At 42.0% G+C, this 24,386-nt stretch overlaps 1 protein-coding gene across 11 annotated transcripts in view; it reads left to right on the top strand.

Moving 5' to 3' along the window:
• The window catches only part of LOC147159687 (adhesion G protein-coupled receptor L3), a 108,697-nt gene that overhangs the window by 17,587 nt on the left and 66,724 nt on the right, over positions 1-24,386 (top strand). For all 11 annotated transcript variants that reach the window (XM_086058805.1, XM_086058801.1, XM_086058800.1 and 8 more), the window contains 3 exons: positions 6,541-6,606; positions 17,284-17,466; positions 23,346-23,559. In XM_086058805.1, coding sequence (XP_085914931.1) covers positions 17,412-17,466; positions 23,346-23,559 — 269 coding nt within the window. In that variant the 5' untranslated portion in view covers positions 6,541-6,606; positions 17,284-17,411. The remainder of the gene's footprint in view (positions 1-6,540; positions 6,607-17,283; positions 17,467-23,345; positions 23,560-24,386) is intronic.

Below are 24,386 nucleotides of genomic sequence, written 5' to 3'. Positions count from 1 at the left end.
CGATGTGTCTTTATGAGCGTTGCTCTTCATTAAGCACTGTGTGCCTTCAGAGAAACATGGTCACTTAGAAGGCTTGTGATGCTGGACTCGGTATCCGTGAGACGGGTTTGGGCTGCTGCTTCCTCGCCGGTTGCCGTTTCCCGGGTAACCGAAGCGGCCCCGGCTCTGGACGCCGTTCAAATTGGTGAACGCGTGCTGACACTTTGGGGGCCCGCGAAAAGGTCTCCCTTTCAATGCAAACGACCTGCTTTGCATGATTTGGAGACACCTGGGCAGAAATCCCGACGTGAAAACAAATGGCGGCGCTTTACGATAACACAAGGCAAATCTTAACGTCCTCACAAGGGCATTATGGTCAAACACGCCCCCGTTGGAGGTTTCTTTGGTCAGTCATGCAAAGCGCTGTCATTCAACATCAACAGTGTTGGACCTTCGTTACACGCAAGCCATTTGGTCGAGATGAGAATCTGAATCAGCTTTATTGGCAAAGTATTGTTATAACAATGACCAACAGAGGAAGACAGAATGTGAAGCCTGGCAGGTTACTATCAGCACCCCAAGCTTCCTATGCAGGTTCTGGCATGAAGGTGGCTTAAAGCAATGGTAGTTATTACACAAAACGGCCAGTAGGTGGCAGCAGACTTATAAGAGATCAGCCAGGCCATGTTGCAACAAGCTCTTTTTGTCAGTGTTTTTACCAGGAATGTGAATATTGATGACACTTAGCTATATTCTAATGCTTATTTCAGCAAAACGGAAACAGATAGAAATATACTTTTTTTCCTTTTTTTTGTTTTTTTTTTGAGAGAGAGAGCTCAGTATTGTTCATTCGGTAATTTTACCGATTCGACATATCATCATTGCTCTCTTTTTTTTAAATAGTTTTTTATTTTGTATGTGCGTGAGTATGTGCATGTACGTGTGTGTGCATGTGTGCGTGCGTGTGAATGTGTACTCATTAGTTCACCTAAAACCTATTAAAAATCCCATACCGTTCACGTAAACCGAATACTTCAGAATCCAGCTAGAGTCGTGAGGTTGTCAGGAGACCCGAGGAAGGATCAAAGAAAAGAAAGGAAAGTGAAATCCAGCACCGACCAGACATTACCTACTACCCACCGGGTTACCAACCAGAGTCTTTCACCAACCCCAGAAACATCTAAATTCCAACAGGAATGTGAATATTGATGAAACTTAGCTATATTCTAATGCTCATTTCAGCAAAACGGAAACAGATAGAAATATACTTTTTTTTCCTGATGAAAGAGACTCTAATCTTTCTTTAGGTATGTTACAAGTTTTTATAGCCATAGAACACAATATTCTGTGGGCCTTGCAGTATCAGTCAAAATCCAGTAAAACAGCCAGGAGCGAAGGAGGTTGCTTAGAGTTAAAATGACTGGGAGTGAATAAATTAAAGTGGGAGCACGGCATGAACCTGGAAAAAAAAAAAGCAGACCAAAACCCAATACATTACAACAGAACTCTAAGATGAGCACGTGTGCGGGAGGAAAAGGGGGAAAGAAATCTTGCAAAGCTTTTGTGAGTCAGGCTTGACTGATTAGGTAGATGCTGCTGTTTTGGTTAGCAACATAGTACAGATGTAGACAGATTTACCGCTCGTCCGTAGCCAAAACTTTCAACCAAATGTGACTCCAGAGCCTTTTTTGGGGGGTAAAAAGTATTTTTGCATGGTCTGAGCTCATCTAGCTGTGTGGAAAAAATCCGCCCAGTGTGGCGACTAAAGCCAGGTGAATAATGATTGCACCTGACATTCTGCATTTTCTTTCACCCTGTCTCCATTTTAAGGTGAGAAATCCCAAATCCTTTCCCTCCAAAAATTGCCTGCCACTCCGCCATGACTGGGTAGCTGCGGGGGTTGGGGGGGGGGGGGGGGGGGGGGGGTGCTGCCTGACAAGCGGCGGTAATCAGAAGCTGTCGGGTGTGAAGTGCCCTCTGCTGCGAGGTGGACTTGATGGCCGGGGATAAAAAAGAGACGAAGTTAAGTCCCGTCTCGGACAGCAAAATGGTTGTTTGGCAGGTAAAAGAAAGTTGCTGGAGTGCGCCCGTACGTTTTCATGACCCCCTCATCATCATACATCACCGTCAAGCTCCTTTTTTACATCCCCCCCAATACCAAACATTCCATATTTGTTCAATCCCCAGCTCCCGAGGCCGTAAAAACAACTACCTGCGGAAATTATTGATTTGCATTTGTTTACATCGGGCGTAAGTATCCCAAAGGTGCCGCCGCACCCGTCTGTACTTTCAGGCGCGAATGAGGTGGAGGCTGCAATCTGGTTCACAAGGCGAAGATCAATCACTACAGTGGACATCATGATTTGATTTCAAAGGTGTGCTAAAATTGCAAATGACTTTCGAATAAAAGTTGAATTTCGTTTCTCTTCAGGACTATTTCTGCAATTGTATCTTTCCCTGAAAAGTCTTTCTTCGGGGTTCTGATTGGCTGACATGACCTCATAGTCGAGGGTTCATTTTACATCCGATTTCCATATTTGTTTAATTTCCCTGCTCCTAAAGATGTAAAAGCAACTACCTGCAGAAATGATTGATTTGCATCTGTTTATCTCTGCTGTACGCAAACTGAAGCTTTTTTTTCTTTTCTTTTTTTTTGGGAGGAAGCAGAGGAAGCTGCAATCTGGTTCCACCCTCCCCCGGAGTTTTATTTACAAGCCCAGCCTGGCAATAAAGAGTGCAATTTATGACTTACTTTTTAATTAGAAATAATGTCTTGTAGCATTTAAGTGATGGATGGTTTAATCAATATATAGAGCGAGCCGGCCCGATGATCAACGTCCCGCCGAGTAGCCTAACTTAACACTTTGCCTTTCAGGAGAAATATGCACTGTTGACTCTCTTTTTTTCGTCTGCTTCTCTGTCATCGCCGTTGAGTGAATCAAGCTTGCCCTGTCACAACGTATTTAAGCAAATATGCAACCTCAAAGAAGAAAGCCTTTTGCGGCGATGGCGGCTTTAAGGAGGACAAGTTCTTGATGGCGCATTCGCTCCGATGCGATGTGACAACCTGAAAGAAATTTCATTCACGTTCGGCTCACATTGGCTGTCGCTCGGTACTTCCTGATTTGAAAAATAATAACAAAAAAGTACAATGAATACTTATTTTTTTTGAATTAGGCCACGATTGCATAACGAACAGAATTAGTGAAATGCATAATCATAGCATTAGGAAGATATATATTTCAACGTAATGCTCACTATTTGCCAAATTCCTGCTTATTGTGAATTAAGTCCACCCAGTTTTATCAACACACACAATAGCATAGACATTGCAATATTAATAAATATGGCACTATTAAGAAGCATTGGTAAGATGTTGGTGATATGTCAGGGGTCCTTTCGTCACTGTGTTTCTAAACAGGAATTTGCAATCACAAGGTGAAATGTAGCAGACCACCTACCTCAAAGCTAACAGATGAGCTAATTTTAGCCACACACACGCACACAGGTGCATATCCCCTGTCCTTTAAGGCTAAACACAACGGCTTGCTTTCTCATTGCTTAGTGTTGCGTTCACTGCCTCAAGGCTTAATAAGAAATATGACACAGATCCTCAGCTATGCTCTCGTCAATGCTTAACTGACCACACTTTGTCTTGACTTGTGGGTGGGTTCGTTTCTCTCCGCCGTGACTCCTTCAACTGAGCTTATCAGGCCCCTTTTGTGCAACATAATTCCGCAGATAAGCAATATATTGGGGCCGGGGTTATTCACGTCTGTCTTGTTCATTCATCAGAATCCTGCTAATTCCCTTTTCGCAAAAGCGTGTTTTCCCAGAATGCAGGTGTTGCAATGCACACACCACAGCACGCCTGATCTGTCCCGTGCAAACATTTAGTCACCAGCGCCGGCTTTTGTATTCCCGTCGAGTGCTGTTAAACCCCCTCCGCCCCCCCTCAATATGTACACGCTTTGTGGAGAGTACACATGGCTAATCTCATTGACGGTGTAAAAACATTCTCCTGATAGGTATGCAGCGTGAGCCCGTGATGACAGACGGGAATTCTTCCGCTTTTGTTGTACTCGCACCTGCTTTATTTCTGGGGTTGCGTAGACAAACGCCAAGAAATAATTTTATAATTTGAAATGACATCACGTCATATTAATTCTGAAAATAGCATGCATAATTCCCAAAACACAGCGAGGACTCGGAGTTTGAATCGTCGAATGGTGTACGTTACACGCGATCACTTTCACTCTCTTTTTGTCAAGCAAGTTACATGATACAAACAGAGAACAAAGAGAACCCCTCGCATTCCATTTTTTTGTTTTGTTGTTGTTTTTTTTGTGGGAGTGGAACGTGTAATAACATCCCTTTGACAATAATTGGGTGTGAATGAAACACTTGTGCCGGCCTCCGGTGAGGTTCACACAAAGACGTGGAGCAGCGTGTTGTGTGAATGGACAAATGCTTGGTGGTACGGCGTCCAGGAGATTGATTGAGAGGTTTTGGCGGGGGCCTAATTGTACCGCGCGCCATCTGCCCGGCTTCCGGAACCTGCCGGGCATGTGACAGCTTCCAGCGGACTCGCTGACGAGCAGATGTGCACATCGACTACATCACTCACGACTTACTGCACCTTGCCTTTTCTTTAAGGACCCAATCAGGAAATCTCGAGAATTGAAATGAAGAACAAAACATAATACTGTCATGTGACGCATTAGTAAGGCCCAAAGTAGTAAAATATATACTCTCGCATTTGTTAGAAGCGTAGCTTTGTAAGACACATAGCTTTAGTAGCACCATTTCTCACATTAAGTGAGACAACAGCTTTTGTTAGAATCATAGCGTTAATAACAAGTAGGGAGACCGGGGCTTGTTGTATCACGGGTAAGTTGTCACATTGCAATTTTCGAAAAACGGTAATACTAGTTTTCTTCGTATAAATGGTCAGGGGTTGTGTACTGTCTAAGAAGAAGAAGAATAGCACATTGTGAGCTGAGATGAGTGCCACTTATCTGTTTCACACAACCCACAGTAAAATTCTTCAACTTCATATATTTTGAAACAGGTGTCGTACATCGACACATTCTAGCAGCAAATTATTTGGACTCGTTAGAGGTGATATTCAGCTATCTTGTCATGCTTCAGTCACTGCTCTGTTTTAAAATAACTTTAAACTAGAGCAAGTATTAGCCAACATGGTAGTTTGGGGCAACTTGTCTCAGTAATTTTGGGGTTTGTTGTCACATATGCAAAAAATGGGCCCATGAAAAATGCACCTTTGGCAACTCGGTTTACGTTTGCCAGAATTATTTTTCTGATGATAGAATCTGATGAGTGCTGAAATTAATTTGCCATGTTCTGGTTCATTGTTTAAAAATTGATTTTCCATTTGTTGGAACTAGAATATGCCCACGTCAGGACTGGTTTAAGTTTCATGATGAAACATCCATCCATGAATCAAAATGCTTAATTTTTTGAAATTCAATTCAATCTTAAATTTTCAGTTTAAAAGAGGGGGAGAACAGGCATTTGAGGCTGAAAGCTATGCCAGCAGTTCTTAAAGACATCTTACCCCATATAGTGTGACAACTTACCTGTTGGTGGGGCAACATGTCACATGTTCACTGCACTGATACAAAGTATAAAAATGATATGAATACAAAAAAAATATCTAAGACTTTGTTCTTTCATCTGGTACACATTTTTTTAAATATATATATGATGTATTGATTCCAAGAAATATATACAACTAGCCCCGGTTTCCCTATAGCATTAGTAAGGTGCAAAATGCAAGGTGCATTGCATAAATGCAAGGATCATAGATTTAGTAAGACACATGACGTTTGTACGATGCAAGTTAGTAAGATGCATGTGAGAGATTTTTGAGACATTATTGGTAGCATAGTATCAAAAAGACATAAAGCAGGGAAGACACAAAATAGTAAGATTTTAGGTGCATACTAGTAATACACGTGGTAGATTAAAAATAGTAAGACACATTTGTGAAATATTGGAGACACATAGCATGGTGGTTTACTTAGCCAGTAAAATGTATAGGTTTTGTAAGACACAAAATGCTATCGCAAAAGAGGAAAATAAGGCACATAGCTTGGTAGGCACATAGTTTAAGCTTAATGCAATTTGCTGAAGCAAAACAGTTTGTGTTTGTTTTTATTAGTGCTGCCATTGACGGGATGAATTTGCATTAACCCCCCCCCCCCCACACACACATATACACACACTCACACACATGCACGCAGGCAGACACACTCACTCAGTTCCAATTATGCCATAGAGATGATTGGCAGATGAATTTACAAAAAAAAAATCCTCAATCAATACATTAATTCGCTGGCTGAGTGACGGTCGACATGGGAAATGTGTTCAAATGGCAACATTTCTCAGGCCTAATCATGAAAACCCAAAGGAAATTCCAAATGCAAATGGACATCAGGATTTTCAACGTGTGCTTTTGGAAAGTGCTGATGTCCCCGTGCTGTCTAATAAAATGTGTTGTTTCATCCTTCATCTCTATTCTGTTCTGTTTTCTTCTAGAATAAAAAGAATGCTGGGAGCCACCTGATTGGACGTCAACTGTCCGGCTGGACATTTGCAAATAAGGTAATCAATCACATTTGCATACCAAATCGGTTGTGTCCAGAACGTCATGAGGTCTGCCAATGGGGTGTTGAACTCATAAATAGAAAATGAAAATTAAATATTTCTAAAATTGAAATATAGAATCAAACAAAAGAAAATTGTGACTATTATTTTTTTTTTAAAGGTATAAATTAAAATGTAAGTGCTACTTTATCCCCCCAAAAAGAAGAGAAGAATATGAATAAAATGAGAGTTCTATTTCTAAAAATAAAATGACATTGGTGCTACTTCTAAATATAAAGTAAAATTCAACTTTTTCTTTGATAACAGATTTTTAAATCAAAACATTTAATAAACAATAAAATATGGTAATAATTTATATTTTAAAACAATGTTATAGAATAATAAATTGTAGAAAGGTAAAATAAAATGCGCGCTCTACAATTGGTCCAATTTCATGCAAGATTTCAAAAAACAAAAATATATAATCTAAAAAAAAAAATCATTGTTTATAATTAATAATAACTACTGTATTTAAAAAAAATAATAAAAAAAATACAATGCTGCTACTTGATGAAGTAAAATATAATGAAATTACAGTTTCATTTTTGGTAACAATCAGCTTTTTGTCAGTCAGTCCCAATGGCCGCTCAGCCTTTGTGCCTGATATTTTGCATTTGCGTCCGCTCTCGTCATTACTATTCAGTAGATGGACTGTTTGGCACAAGGACAAAAAAATAGTTTACATAATTTATTCAAAGCCGCCGTGACTGTTTGAAAAATGGCAGGCGGCCTTTTAACTAAATAGACACACTTCGGCCCGCACATAAAACAAGAGAAAACTTTGTTATACGCCTGCTCCGCAACTTATTAAAGTTCTGACGAATTGGACGAGAGTTGACTGGCGACTCTTTCTGTCCCGTCACTTGTCTCAGAAATGTGATGTTTGTCCTTCGGTATTTAAATGGATTCTGTGCGTGGAGAGTGTTGGCCCGTGCAACAGTAAAATGAATATTTTTCTATTGAATAAGCAATAGAGGAGTGCATGTATTATTGGAGTCTGCTGCATTGAGATTCAGCAACTATACAACTGCTACAATTACAATCATGTGACATTATAACCAGCAGCTGTCAATCAAATTGCCGCATTATTAACTTGACAAAGGAACAGAATTTTTGCAGAAAAAATATAGACTGAAAGAATCCATCCTTCCACAAGCGAAAGAGTAGTAAATAAGTCTAAAATCTAAAATCTTGGCCTCAGCTCGACTACAGTATTTCGCCTCTGGCAGAGTGAAATGGGCTTTTAAAGTCCTAAAGCAGACGTTTCCTAGGGGAGAGGCGCATAAAACTGCTCCCCGACCATTCAGGTGTGTCCACAGAAATGTGTCGGCGTAAATCCGGTTTTTCATGATGGCCCCGAGCGATTTCAGCCACCTCGGCGTGTTCCCGATGGAACAATGTCCAACATATCCGGTTGCGGTGTGACACAATGTCAAACAATCCTCCAGTTTCCCACTTTGAAAAAAGCAAACGGCTTCTGTGGCCTCCAAGCCCTTGAAATTTGAGTCACAATTACTCCTCGCTCCTTCCAGGTCAGGTCAGGGCAACGGAGAAGTACTTTGCATCGTCGTTTTAATCCTATTGTGTGAGCTAACCGTCACCTTGCACAATAGAAATGTAATCTTGAAGAACTTGTCGAGAGTAACCATCTTAGAAAATTTGTGTGTCAAACAAGAATGCTATAGACTTTTGGGGACTATAAATTAGGATTATGTCTAGGATTAGGTCTCCGGGTTGGGGATGAGATCTGGCCACAAGTGGAGCAGTTTAATTACAGTATCTTGGATGTTTGTTTTTCTTACGTTCTCACCCTCACGTAGCTTTGGGTCGTGACTGAAAGAACTTGATGTCAGTGGCCAAAATGAGTTTCCTTTGCAAGGCGTCACTTAGAGATAAGGTGAGGATCTCAGTCATCCGGGTGGAGTTTAGAGCCTCGAGAGGAGCCCGAGCATCTGGTTTAGGGTGCCTCTGGACGCCTCCGGGATGATCCAGGACACACTGGAGAGTTCTTGGGAATGTCACCCGGAAGATCTGGAGTGAGTGGCAGGGGAGGTTGTTGCCCCTGTGACCCGACCTTAGGTCAAAACATGGACGGATGGATTTTTTTTCTGGTGATTCGATGAATATCTAATGTAGAAATGGTGACGGACTTACTATTGTGTCTTTTCAGACACAGCTGCTTGAAAGTTCCACTCGTGATAGATACGACTGGCTTCAGGTCACTGATTTTTGTGTTTTGATAGTGACAAAGAAATGAAGCAATTTGGAGAGGGACGACACACTCTCATTAGTTCAGGGGTGCCAAAGTCTCATTCAATTTGGACACGGCGCAGACACCGGTTTTACCAAGCGACTGGCACTCAATTCCTGGACCAGTTGGTTTGTAAACGGGTGGGGGGAGTGGCGGTGGCGATGGGTGCCGGCGGTGGGGTGTGTGTGTGTGTGTGGGGGGGGGGGGGGGGTATCTGACTGACATCCAACACACACAGCTGACGCCTTAGGCTGGCGAGTAGAATAACATCATCTGCGACGGCGCTCATATTTCCAGGCAAATATGTCCATGGCGAGGGGCAGAAAGTGTGCAGACAAATTCCGAACGGATAGTTTGGCGACTGGTTGGCAGACAAATTGAACGATGACATAAAAAAAGCCTCTCACCACGAGAATAATGATAGCCACGTCAAATTATAGGATGAATTAAAGCCCATCCCGCTAAAAGTCTGTTGCCATCTCCAAAGTTGAGCGGCGCCATCGAGTATGATGGATACTCCCGGAACGAGATTGGAAAATGAGTGATGGGTCGCAGCCGTTGGGGTAGTGGGGACCCAAGCGGCGTCAATTTGGGAACTTGTTTTTAGACAATTTATTGCTGGGATGACTGCACGTCGGAGCTGAAGAACAAAAGACTACCAAGAAGCCCGCAGGACAAGGACATTTTCAAAATGTGTTTATTGAACCTTTATTTATCCAGCTAAGGCAAATTGAGAAAAAGGATTCTCATGCGGACCCGGCGGTACATAGTGGAGTAAAAATATCACAAAATGAAAGTGAATCAAAACACAGACAACAAACTGTTTATGACTGTGTTTTGGTCATTGTGTCATGATGTTGATGTTGTCAGTTGTTATGCAGTTGTCCATCGTGATGATATTTATAATTGCTATGCAATCGTTTTTCCCCTTAATGATGATGTATTTGTCACTCTTAACTAGTCAGTCTTATTGTGTAGTTGCTATGCAGTTGCTATGGTTCTATATTAGCCACTCTAGGTTTGTCTAGTCACTCTTAATTTGTAGTTGCTATGCAGTCGTTATGTCCCTTATGTTATCTTAATTTATGATGACATAGTTGATGTTGTCTGTTGCTATGCAGTTGCTATGGTCCTTATGTTATCATAAGTTGTGATGACATAGTTGATGTCTGTTGCTATGCAGTTGCTATGGTCCTGTATTAGCTACTCTAGGTTTGTCTAGTCACTCTTAATTTGTAGTTGCTATGCAGTTGCTATATTCCTTATGTTATCATAAGGTGTGATGACATAGTTGATGTCTGTTGCTATGCAGTTTCTATGGTCCTGTATTAGCTACTCTAGGTTTGTCTAGCCACTCTTAATTTGTAGTTGCTATGCAGTTGCTATGCCCCTTATGTTCTCATAAGGTGTGATGACGTAGTTGATGTCCGTTGCTATGCAGTTGCTATGGTCCTTAATTATCCAATCCCGGTTTGTCTAGTCACTCTTATTTTATCAAGTAGGCCGTTACTCTGTCATATAGAATTGTGCACCGTCCTAGCGAGAGTTACTGAATGGCAGTTTTTCTCAGTGCGTCGAGGTTTTTTAGCCGAGGTTTTTTCTCAGGTTTCTCTTCTTCTGAATCCAGCCCTGCTCCTTGTGATTAATTTGTATTTTTATATATAAATACTCTGTTTCTCAACTCCAGAGTCTTGTCAGCATTTGGGTCCTAACTCCGCATCTCAGATGACACTAACTTTACAGTGTGATGTAGTTACTGTATATAATATGCACACAGTAAATAAACAACATGAAGTGTGTGGGTGGTGGTATGCATGGTGAGCAGAAAGTGACTATAGCGTGGGGTTTTGCCCATTGTTTAATAGATAAACATGAACCAGTGAATTTATCTGTCTGAGTATTGACCGAAGGGCCTTGTTGGGCCCATGTGACAACAAAGAATAATATTTTACATAATTGCATTTCATTCATTCATTCCACAGATTCTCAGCTCTTCATCATTCACACTGCAGAAATTCACTTCGAGTGGGCCCAAGAGTTTGTGGCATGAGTGGACGAGTAGAACTGCACCAGGGTGCAATTAGGGACTTGGATCGAGGACTCCATTGGTGATTGCTTCACTCGGCATGGAATAAAATGTGCCGTGGAGCGCTGTATATATCCCCCTCACGGACAAGATTACATGTCTTATTCTTTCCAGTTTAATCCCTCAGCCCTCGTTTGTATCAATCCAAATCCTTTACGCCGATCCATGTTGTGCATTTTTAATGGTGGAGACTGTAACAGAAGGGCCTAATTCGGCTCTTTCTCTTTGAGCCTGAGGCCAGCGCGGCTTTAGATTACCGTGCAGTACAAGTGCTTTTACTAAGACTCTTCAGTGGAGTCGTTTTTTTTTTTATTAAATAAAATCCAAGTCATTGAAATGGGTATTGATGAATTTGATTCATTCCATTTTGTCACAACAAATAGGAGTACATAAACTTTTCAAATGAATTCTTCACCCCTCCTCATTGACTAACTAATGGATGTAAAAAAACAAAAACAAATGCATATTAATTTGATTACATAACAGCTCGGCAAAAAGAAAGAGAAAAATAAAAAAAAGAAGAAAATATAACATACACTGCTGGACAGCTTGGATAAAACAAAAGAAAGACTTAGAATTCAAGGAGCAAAGCGATCTATCATCGGGTGTTTGAGGTCCCGCTAAGATCAGGCACCTCGAGACCGGCGGCGGTGATTCTTTTTTTTCTTGCAGCCCTGAGAGCATTTGCCTCAACAAGAGAGGCGTGTATTGCTCTCTTTGTTGGAGACGTACCCCATGAGGATGTTTGCCCAGACCAATCAAACTCCATTCACTTCTCGTCTGAGGACTGCCAGAGCCCACCGTCTGACTACGGCGAGCTCTCGACACTCGCATGCTTGGCAGGCGCCTCTTCCCTGTGGCTCGGGGTAGGGTGGGGTGGGGGTAGGTGGTGGTGGTGTGGGGGTGGGCGGGGAGGTGGGGCGGGGGACAACAAACACACCCACCTCCATTAAAGATGATTATCTGTGAATTTTCTGGAGGAGAGCCTTTGGGAGAAGGGATCGCAACCAACCTTTTTCATTCTTTGGTAATCAGAAATAGATCAAAGTGTGGTTTCATCAAAACGACCTTTTTCTAACCAAAAAGCAGAGAAAACAAGCTTTTTTGTGAGAACATGTTAAGCAGACCAATGCCTTTGACGTAAATATGTTTTGCTATTCTGACACCTCAAACTAAAAAAAAAACAAGACTGAGAAAAGGATTTTGATGGCACAATAATTTATTTGCAGTTATACGGGTAAGAAACACACAGTTTATGTTTTTGTATGTATGCATGATTATCTACTCACAAGCTGTGCTGATCTTAAATCCGAATAATACAACACCGCCATCTACAGCAATGAGTTTGTCATCACAGTGGTTTAATAACAAGCTGATTGAGATCCTTTTCAACATTGAGTAACATACGCGACGCATATATATGTCAGTGGTAGGAAACGGTTGGAATGTTGGAATTCAGCATGCGCCATAGAGGGTGCGCACCATCTCTGTCCGGGGTGTTGAAAGTTTTTGCAATGCCACTAAAAGGAATCCACAGTGCTGTTATGGTTTATTTCTATATTATTTTGGGCCAAAAAAAATAGTCCCAGAGAGCAGATGGAAGGTGGTATTAACGTGGTAATCACTTCTGGATTGAGTGTATTGCCTGGCTGAGGACGCTGTGCAATTCCTGTTTTAAAGATTTCATTAGATTTTGTGCACGACATCAGATAATGATATTGAAATGCAACGCGCTGTTGGGATCAGCGCTATTGACATTGGTGTAGCGCGGACGCAGACGCCGAGCTATAATTGATGTTTGCGTGCGTGCGTGCGTGCGTGCGTGCGTGCACGTCTCCGTGTGTGTGTCATTGCTTTTTCCTCCTCCTCCTCCTCAAATCTGACTGTGAATGAAGTGGAAAATTATGCATGTGGTGTGTTAGTCGGGAGGAAATTGAGACCTGAAGTCAAATACAAATAAGCCTGCAAAAGAAACAAGTGTGAAACTCAACTTTGGAAACAGCGAAAGAGCCTTCTGCTGTTTCTAATTCACCGGAGCATGTGAGAAACTCACCCTGTTCCAGATTTGAGAGATAACTGGGTAAAACTGCCTAGCTTGTACTTTTAAGAACCTTTTGGGAGGCGGTGTTGATTGTCAGGTTTCAAGTGGTCCAGTTAGTAACGCTAGTGCAACGGAAAAAGGTCAGATTCTCCTTATTCTAGAGAAATGGGCTGATCAGAATGACAATGCGTGGTTCTTACCATACTGTGCATGCCTTTGAGCAGGTGGCCAGTGTTATAATTTTTACAACTTGTTTGTCAGGTTTTAAATGGTTCGTGACTTTTAAATGACTCTGGAGAAATGGAAATAAGACTTCATTCATTCTGTTCCGGAGAAACGACTTATGTTGTACTGTTTGAATGATATAACGGGCAGTGTTCTGGTCTTGACTTGCTTGTCAGTGACTCTGTAGCAATGCAGAAGGAGCTTTTTCAGCAAAGGCTTATACTAGTCCGGTTTCAAGCGGGCTCCATCTTGCTGACCGATTTTACCGCGCCTCAAGAATTCCGTGACAGTCGTGCCGACATAGGTAAGGTCATGTTTTGCTGTGCCGCACATCCATCATACCAATAACTCTGCCAATGCCGCTGACCCGGATCTGTGTAAAAACTGCTTGCGTTGGCACCGCAGCCCAGCAATATATTGACGCTGAAATCCATACGCGTTGAGGTCAGACTGCTTTTACCGTCTTAACGTACCTGAACGCCTCAGTCGTGAGCAGAGCATGCCAATTTCTTCTGGTGCCCAATAAATGGCAGACAAGTAAGGGTTTCCGTGGTACCTGGGCCCACCTTGAGCCAATCTAGTGTGCAATAATCCCCGCTGTGCACCTTGTCGTTTTCTGTGTTATTTCCCCTCATGGGTCAGGATGTGCTCAGGAGGGAAGGGTTGGGTTGTGGGCGGTCCCATTACCTAAACAGAGCCATCAGTCACACTCAAGAGGCTGATCATGGAGGACCAGTCAGTGAGCGCGCAAGCTAAAGTTAGCGCTATTATCTGCATGTCACTAGCTGGCTGTGTTGGGGTCCCTTGCGGGGGGAGCCAATTGTGCAAGTGGATGCCTTGCTCCGCACGTTGTCAAGCTTCAGGGCTGTCACACAGCCAATTCATCTTCAGCTTTCCAATACAATCAACCCTTCACCTAGTTGCCAGTGAAAAACTAATCTATGCATGCCTGTCTGCTTATTTTTGTGCTCTGTGTTGCCATAGGAGAGGAAGTAGATTGGTAAACCTTTCAAGATACAGAGAAAGTTCTTGATTGCTATTGGCAGTGGTGGAGGTAGACAGCTGATCAGATGGTAATGGCTAAGTAAGGTACGGTCATAGGTGTGAAATCCAGGTCCAGAAAGTAAACAAGCTCACTGTTTACCCGCTGGTACCTGTGGCTAAAGCCAAACTGGCAGTGTTTGGATTTGAAACCTCTGGATACAGTAAGCGTAACTACAAATAAAGAATCCTTTTGTATTAAAAATCAAAATGTTTTTTGTGTGTGTGTAATGTTGTAAGATGAGTTTGAAATAATGTGTTTGTGTTCGACTATTTAATAGTTCGAGGCCATCCAATAATCCCATATCAATCTGACCGTCTTGGTTTTAATCACCGACCGCTGAAGATTTCCCTTGGCGAGTGCTCATCAATGAAAACCTGTGAGAGTGCTGCCACAGATGAACCTTCATTATACACCTCATTTGCATAAATGCACACGGCCAGCCTAGCTCCTGCGGTAGCCCACACCCATGCAAGATAGGCATCTGTCATTGGAATGTGATCCCACTTCATTACAACATGTTCGGATTGTGTGACTAGAAAGACCACTTGTGCGTGTGTGTGTGCGTGTGTGTGTGTGTGAGTCAGTGACCCCATCACAGCGCCGAGCATCGAGTTAACGTCTGTGCTTCGGTATTGTTATGGCTTGGCATCTCCGTGAATGAAAGCTCTCTTTTGTCCTCTAGCTCTGGAAACTTTGTTCTCAGAATATTTGCATCACGCAAAATGCACAGAGGCTGACATGTAAATTTGTGTACTGTACATTCCGTTCATTTATTTTTATTTTTATGTTCTTAAGCATAAAGCTCTCATGGTGCTGTAAAGGACTCACCAGGCTTTGTTCAAATCAATTGTTAATGTTTAGGACCCTGTTCCAGAGCAAGAAGACAATTAATGTCGTCTTGTGTAGTCCAATCAAACCTGAATGGTCAAAAGTTCAATGATACGGACTTACTTGAAATGGTCAGGTTTCGGTTTGTCCATCGAGGTGACTATGGAGCAAAGGTAAAAGCTAATTTTACCCAGTTTCAGAGCAATTAGCCAAGCAGAGTTGGGATGTCTCGTGTCAACCTTAGAAATCTGAGGTGCAGGTTGGAACTGGTCTATCAGTGACTGAATCTCTTGTTAAAAAACCTAAATGGGGCACTGTGTAAATATCAGGCCTTGTTTGAACTGATTAGGTTTCAAAGGATCCATCTAAGTAGCTCCGAAGCAATGGAAAAGCTAAGCAATTAACTAAAAAAAGACGACTTTGCCAAAGTAGTGAAATGTGATAAAGTAGTCCCCTTGATGTTGCTGGGAACAGCTATCACTGGACTTGCTAAACGTTGGCCATAGTATCTAAGGGAGTTATCTTAAATCCCCCCCACTAGAGGTACCCTTGAAACGTCAGTGGCGTAATGTATCACACGAGACTCCTTCTGGAATACAAGACAAGTTGGCATTGCTGGGCAACTATCTTGTTTTTTGTTGTTTTTTTAAACCTCGTCCAAGCTGTTCGCATAAATATATATTTTATCATGCGCTTGCTTGGCGACGGGTGCCTCTTCCTGTACTTGTTTTCATTTATTTAGGAAGCAAATTAACTACTGTGATAGTCTAGTCTCCTTTTAGTGGAGTTTCTTAGCGGACAGTCTGCCATGTATATTCTTGATATCTGAAAAGAACAAGATTCCCATACCCCAAACCCATATAATATCCTAAACCTACTGGACCCTTTACCTAACCTAACCCTATACCTTAACCCTATACTCTTAATATATATCCTCAACCTAATCCTATCTCTAAACCCTAACTATAGGCCTACACCCTATTCCTTAACCCTATACCTAAAACCTAGACTTCTCAACTTTATATACACCAAAGAAAACCCCAAACCCTAACCATATACCTAATTTTATGATATACCCTGAACCCATACACTATACCTAACCATATACCCATACCCAATACCCCAATTCTAAATTAAACCAAACTGTAAACACTTACTCTATACCCTAACTATATCTGAAATGTAAACCCTAATCCAATCCTTAAACAATAACACCAAACCCTAAATCCTCTTTCACTCACCCAAAACCCACTAATCCAAACCTGCACCAGCTAGTTGGTTACCCCCACTAATATTGCCCGCTGTTGCTGAAATAGAATTCCACAAATCCTTAATAAAGTGTCTCCTCGAATGGTCAAACTGGTGCAGGTCTAAGTGCTGCACCTTGGATTCTTGATAGCTGCCCTCTTCATATAAACCCTTCATTATCTCCAACATAAACAATCTGATTACACTAATCTGGGATTTTGTGACTCATCAGGATTAGGATTATAAAATTGTTACATGCCAGCGCAATCATTGCCCCAACATGTCTCGAGTATATAGAGCAAGAGGGCCGTGAACCAACTGCCCGTGGGCTAATATGAGGCCCCCCGATGGAAAAGCACTCTCTTCAATGCGGTGGGATTGTATCTGCCGTCCTTTGCCTTGCACCACTTTGCAGAGATTATGTCGTTGAAGCAGATTGTGTCTGCTTTTGGATAATAGAAGGCCTAATCATTGGAGATCATGTTGTATCCCACTAATGGGGGCTATCTCATCAGATTACAGACCATCAACCAGTCAAGAGGTCACTGAAATTCATAGTATGCATTAAAACCCTTCATGATTCTTTTCATGTTAGACCGTACCCGACTCTAAACAATTACCTAAACCCCAAATTTTGAGGATTAGAGGTAGAATTGTGAGAGGGTTTTTCCCTTTGATCTGAATAAATATCACAAACCTAAACATAGCCCTCACTCTAAACTCACAGAACCCTGATCAATCACCTATAACCCTTGCCCTTTTACACCCTTACCCTTAAGCATTACCACCAAAACCCAACCCTTTACTCTATCACAACTCCATCACTGTCAACCCAAACAATAACGTGACCCTAATCCCGCTGTTGTGTATACACAGGCCATTTGACGTTACATTTGTATTTCTCTTCCCAGGAGGCTTCGGACATCAGCAGGCAGCAGTGCGAGTGACACCAAAGAGAAACCGTCACTCTGCTTTCTGATCTGAAGGCCTGAGTGCTGAACACCAGCGTTAGCAGCGGGCGGTACGAGGAGGGGAGGCCATGTGGACCGCACGCCTGCTAGTCCTTGCCAGCCTCTTTGCTCCAGCCGCTCTGGGTATGTTCAAGTCCAGTTGCACTAAATCGGAATACTGAATGCTATTTGGTGGCAATACTGTATTTTTGAAAATGCTGAGAGACAAACATTTGCTAGTGATATTCTGCATTAAAAAATGTAGTGTTTGGATGCTGAGAGACCACAGAAAAAACACAAATTCTGCGGTGGTTCAAAAATGTATCGTTTCATTCCAAAATGTATTGTCGTAATGCTGAGAGACAAGTATGTATTGTTATGATAGGGCAGGCAGTTGTGGAGCTGGAGAGGGAATTTCTCCACCTTGACATTTCCCCTGAGAGGTGTACGCTGGAGAATGTTGGCCTACTTTTTGTCTGCAAGAATGGACATCCATCAGGGCGTGTACGAGGTTAGGGTTAGGGTATAGGGTGGAGGGTAGCAACATAAGTCACCTAAAAACAAACAAAAGAAAAAACAATTGCTGTCACCGCGTTGAAATGCACATAAATGAAACGGCCACCACCCCCCACTCTCCTGCGCCATTGTTTTTGGTCACAGTGAATAACAATAGAAAAATCAATGCGGCAAACAGCAGGCACATTAATCTTGTGTTCCCGTGCATGTAAAAGGCTCTAGGATAGATTTGATATTCTTTCCGCCTAATACCGCCCGGCGCAATCCGAGACGGAGTGGTCGTAAATGGATCACGTCCTTCACTTATTAGCGCCCCCTGTTGGTTTCTGTGCTAAAAACAAAAATCCTGCCTGACAATATATTTAAAGCGATCACATTACTCATACAATATTAGAGCTTGCCAAGAAGCTAGTAAACCAAAATTGTACTGCAAAGAGATGAACATTCCCGCTAATTGTGATTGCAGAGAGACACTCATTCACTCTAATTGTATTATGTCAAAAAAAAAAAAAAAATAGACAAGCATTCTTGTTAATATTATTGTGCCTCAAAATCATTGGGGTGAGAATGCTGAAAGCAAGAGAACGGGAAAAACAAAAAGCAAACTACAAAGAGAGAGACACTCACTCACACTAATGGCATTGTGTAAAACAAATATTAAAATGTATTGTGTGAATGCTGTGTATCACAAAATATCTTGTCAAAGCTGATAAACAAGAATTCACACAATGTTGACTACCCACATGATATTGTGAGAACGCTGGGAGACGAACATTTCCCATGAATTGCCATTGTATTTTTTCCTCTTTTCTTTCTCAGTTTAAGTTCTCAGCATTTTTGTTAGCTCGTATGCTAGCGCACGGTGTCGTAAAAAGAGGGTGATCCGGCGTCGCCATGGCAACCAGTGGTTTGTTTTCAAATCCGATGATTCCGTAATTCTGCTGTACACTTTGGCCACTGTCTGTGGTCACAGCTGCATTTCCACAATCCGCTTTTAATTCCACCTTGCATCCTCTCAAAGGTGTCCTCGGATTTGCCTAATTGACTTAATTAATTAAACAAATGATTCAACCACACGCCGGTATTCAAAAGCGGGGGTGCCCAGTGAGGGTTTGTGACAAGCAGGTGACTCTCCAAGCACTGTGACTATGCACAGTGGATGCAGCGCCACATAATATTTTTAATATTTGGATAGGAATTGCATATATATACATATATATATATATAACAGCGGATGCAGCGCCACACAATATTTTTAACATTTGGCTGTGGGGACAACAAAACTGAATTGCATATATGTGGCGCTGCATCCGCTGTTATATATATATATATATATATATATATATATATATATATATATATATATATATATATATATATATATATATATATATATATATATATATATATACTGTATAGTGTGTGTTGTGGGAATGCTGAGAACGTTTTTGAACGTGAAAAACACTATGTTGTGATAATGCTAGGACATAAAAATTGGAGCTAATCGTGAATACTGAGAGACATTGTTTTGTGCCGAGATAATTGTGGCAATGCTTAGAGATTAGCATTCACTCTAATGTTGTTGAGTGTTTATTGTGAGAATGCTGAGACAATCACCCGGTATTCAGGGTGATGCAATTGAATAGCAAAAGTGTGCGTGAATGCACCATTCGCATCTCAAAAATGTATTTTGAGAATGCCTAGAAACAAGCATGACTACTATCATTAGTATTACTTTGTTCTTGATCATTAAAAAGGTATTGTGAGAATGAGAATACCAAAAAACAACGCTTGACGCGTACACCATATGTTGTCAATACTGAGAGACGAGCATCCACGCCAATGCTATTGGGCGTCCAAAATGTATTCCACGACTTCTTTCCGTCACACGGAATAAAGTCATCGGCCTTTATTTAACGACAGTATTCAAGAAAATATTGCCACGACAGGCATGCAATTCATCCACGCCAGGATGAATTCATCACATGCTAAAATCCTCATGCTGATGTAATAAATGTCACGACGAGGCCACACAAAGCCACAGAGGGGAAAAAGTCTGGGCTTGTATAGCCACTGACAGTTTGCCCTTGAAGAGGTGTCACTTTGAGGACGCTCCCTTCTTGACGGGAATTCACTTTAATCCCGGGCCTGCTTCAATTGATCCTTTCGACGACTCACTCAGAAAAGTCTTTAAATATTTTGGGGGATTATCATTATGGATTTTTTTTTCCCCCTCGCGCTGAAGACTCCTGACAAATAAAAAAAAAAAAAAAAAAACAAGTCCATGCCAATATATGTTTTTATCTGGCATATGATGACCTGAGAGTGATTTATGGTAGGTGCTGCTGTTTTGGTATGCAACAGTGTTTGAATGTCTTTTTAATGTTAATCCCTAACCATATAACAAACATTTACACCCTTGACACCCTGACGGGAAAAGGGATGCGTCTATTTGAGGGAGGCATTCGTTTGTGGCACAGTTTGAGGAATACAGTCGTGTACATTAAAATCCCACTTCCCAAGAACACCTCCATTTGGCACGTCACCTACAAATCCCTTCTGTTTTTATGCCCTTCTATAATGGATGCAAAATCAATACCGGCTTGATATTTGGAGTGGGGAAAAAATGGCCCTCGTGGCCCGCCGCGTCTGTTGTCACCGTGTTACATCGCCAAATTGCTGTCAGAAGTCGCGGGCCCAGCGTGATGATTGACAGCAGCGTGGCGGGTGGCAGGGTGGGGTTAAACACCTGCGTGTTTTATAGGCGCCTCGCGTATATATCTTCCCGGATAAATGAATTAGCATCTCCTCGCCGCTGAGAAAGCGCTGAGTGATGCCGTTTAAATCGCTCTCGCCGCCGGGTATCGGCCCGAGCGGTGTTTAATGAGGACGGGTATCGACGGCGAGGTCAAACGGCGGCGCGGTTGGTGGAAATGCGAGCGCTACAAGGCAGGTGTTTCTCATAGCGCACGGCCTTACCCAATTTGGGACTTTTCTGCTCGTAAGCGTCACCGTCAAATCAATAATAAGAGATGTTTTTATCCTTTGCTTTGCATCAGTTGGTGTAGTTACCAAAATATGGATTTTAGGAGATATAAATTGTTGCATACTTAGAGAAATAAACTTATTATTATGCGATCATGAAGCGGCCTTTTGTGGCATTTGCATTTGCATTCCTTTCTTTCTGACACTTCAGTTGCTGGCTAATTTTCTGCTCGGCGTAAAAGCCTTTGAGAGTCGTGTTGCCCGAGGCCAAATGTAAACATCATTTACTTGGGAGAACAATTTGCCTGAACTGTTTCTCACTTGGAGATAAATAATCCCTCATGCATTATTGAAAAAGCGTACCATTCGAAGACCCCTTCCTTCAAAGTACTCTTGCAAATGAGCTACTTCGGTTAATAATGCTGCAAACCAGGAAGTGGGTGTGACGGGCTCCCATTGGTCTAATCGAATTCGATGAATCACTCGCCGTGGGGGCGGGACCCGTCTGGATGTTTGACGTGTCGAATCAGCTCCCCCGTCTTCTCTCTGCCTTTGTCTTCCATCTTTCTGCCATTAATTCAATGAAGTCGCTTACACACACACACACACACACACACATACACGCACAGGCCCAGTTAGCTTAGTTTGCTACGTTTTACGTGTTCCTGTTGTAATACACCCATAATTGTAGCCTACAAGTTTTTTATTATACAACAATGGTCTTCTGGAAAATTGTGTGAATGCATGCGCTCGGTAACAACCCAGGTTAAACGTAACTCCGCCCCATCATACAAAGCTTGTCTCTACGTCACGATGTATCACTTTAACGTACTTTCTTGACATCAATGTTGTACTCTCCTACAAGAAAGGGCTTGGGCACCATTTTGTGGGCATTCTTGGGCTGTTTCAAAAAGGGCACAACAAATGCAAATAGATGAAAATGTTAACATAAGTGTGTATGAAAAGTCTGGGGGATTACTGCAGTAAAACTGAAATTGCTTTTTAAGTCAACCCTCCTGCTATGTTGTGGGTCATAATGACCCACTTTCAAGTTAAGGAACAAAAAAAAAAAAGTTTTTCAATATGAATCTTGGCACCAACAATTTTCAATTAAAATGGTTGGCTGCTAATGTTTATCGGAATGCTTTTGGAACATTAGACATACCCTTTCAAACTTAAATAACTACAAATGGTAATATTTCAAGATGAAACTTGTTGAATGGTTCATTTGAAATATTTGCATATCAGGCTGTGTTTTTATCATGACACATAGCTTGGGTCAAATTGACCCGGGAACCTTCCTGAGAAACCGACCGAACAGAAGCGTTCAGAAAATGACAAAAATGACAAAATGAGGCTTGATGTTGTACAGTCGCACAGCTTCATCCAGAACTTCCAACTTAAGAGATCCAAATGATGGCTGACCTTAACGTCTTCTTGACACATTTCCACATGAGACTAAATGAAGTACAAGGCTCTTATTTCTTTACTAATGATGATCTTTTAAATGTCATTGTTACTTCCACTCAGTTGAGTGGTAATCAGCACGGAATCGGGCCCTTGATCCTTATTAACGAATTCAAAAGTCCCCTTTGGGAGGAAATTTTTTGGGGGGAGGTGCACCATTTCTGTGAAGCGTCACTCGTTCATGTATCCCCGTGCATCTAGCCCATCAATCAAATATGTAATTACACGACAGTCGCAGACTAACCGGGTAATCGGAGACATCTACCCTCTTCCGCTGGGGGAGTGCCGGCTGGTGGTGCCAATGATGGCAGCCTCCTGCTCTGATGTTTTTTTAATGATCATGTTGGGATTATGAAGTGCTCCAATTCTGACATTTGCGGAGCTGTAGAGATGGGAATGTATTATACTTTCTGGCCTCAAAAGTGGGATAAAATATAGTTTTGAAATAGACGTTTTAATTATTTTTTTTATATAACTCTCCAACAAAAGTGCTACCAAATATTGTTCTGTAAAAAATAAACAATCACAGTGAGTAAACACAGTATAACCCTACAAAGACTGCAACCATTAAAAAATTGCAGTGGTGTGCAAACATACTGCAATATACTCAAATATTTTGGTTATTTGGGTTGAGAGAAGTGGGGCAAAAAAAAAAAGAAAAAGAGTCATCATTTAAAAAGAAACAAACAACCAGGATTGGTGGCATTCGCTTGTCACTTATCAAAGTGGCACTTTCTGCAAAGTTTGTCCCAACAGCATTAAACATCGCCATTAAGCGTCAGATAATTGATGGCTTTCATTGTCTCCCTCTCGACTCTCCCCAAAGTGAGTCCAATTATTGGCGAGCCACTGTTTCCAATGCTGAGCGCACATTGCGGCCTGTTTCAAATGATGAGTAAAACAAAATGAAATAACACCATAATTAGTACCTCAGAAAAGTCTCTCTCTTTCTTTCTTTTTTTTTTACCAGTTTGCCTCCGCTGTAGTAATTTGAAACAGGAGGACCAGATAAGCCACATGCTGCTTCACCTCACCTTTTGTTGCCCCCTACGCAGCCTTCAGCCGCGCGCCCATCCCCATGGCGGTGGTGCGTCGGGAGCTGTCGTGCGAAGGCTACCCCATCGAGCTGCGCTGCCCGGGCACTGACGTCATCATGATTGAGAGTGCCAACTACGGCCGCACCGACGACAAGATCTGCGACGCTGACCCGGCGCAGATGGAGAACACCAGATGCTACCTGCCGGACGCTTACAAGATCATGTCGCAAAGGTAAAGGCGTTTTTTTTGTTGCCTGACGTGACCAATCACGTCTTGATGGCGTTTTGCTTTCATTGTAGAGATCTAATGTATTTTGTATCATACGGTGATTTAGAGAGATACCCCTCGGAAGCCAGTAATTGCTGGCAACAAAAGTGAGTACACCACTAAGTGAAAATGTCCAATTTAGCCATTTTGCTTCACTCTGTCATGTGATTCGTTTAAATGACAACATCTTAGATGTAAATGATACATTTGGAGGTAACACTGTATCGTTAACCATGTAGCAACAGCTAAGCTAACAGCGGTTAGCAATATGCTCCCGATTGTTATGATGTTATGTCCTTGCTCCAAGCTGAGTGAAATGCAATTCTGCTTTTAGTTTGTTGTCCAAAATGCGAACATTCGGCCTACTTAAATCAAGCTTAGCCAGCTAAGCTAACAAGGCTAGCTATGTACTCTGGGATGGAAGGTAAAAGAAAGAGCTAATTCAGTCAGGAGCAGGTGGTTCGTCATCATGCGGGGAGCCAACTCGCCTCTTTTTGCCTTTTCTTCCATCTGATGTTTGCTTTCCTCGCACTACGTCGTCTTTTCGTTCACCCCCTGCTCCTTCGCCGTGACTTTTTATCTCTTCTTTTTTTCTTCATCTGCCAGCGTTTAATTGGCAGGTAGGAGTTGACAGCACACACGTGACTCTTTTGGCCCGAAGCAACTGGGCTCATACTCCTTCCTCAACACTTTGATAAGTTTGCTGGCAAAAAAAAAATCTCCAAACAAAAAGCTAAAAGTCATCATCAGAACACTGTACAAGCAATTTGAGCAGTAGTTTAGTTAAGTCC

The sequence above is a fragment of the Leptonotus elevatus genome, chromosome 17, assembly GCF_054856555.1.
Source record: "Leptonotus elevatus isolate MCC_2025b chromosome 17, RoL_Lele_1.0, whole genome shotgun sequence".
In the NCBI taxonomy this organism is placed as follows: Eukaryota; Metazoa; Chordata; class Actinopteri; order Syngnathiformes; family Syngnathidae; genus Leptonotus; species Leptonotus elevatus.
Note: the sequence above shows the minus strand (reverse complement) of the source record. Positions and strands in the feature narration are given on the sequence as shown.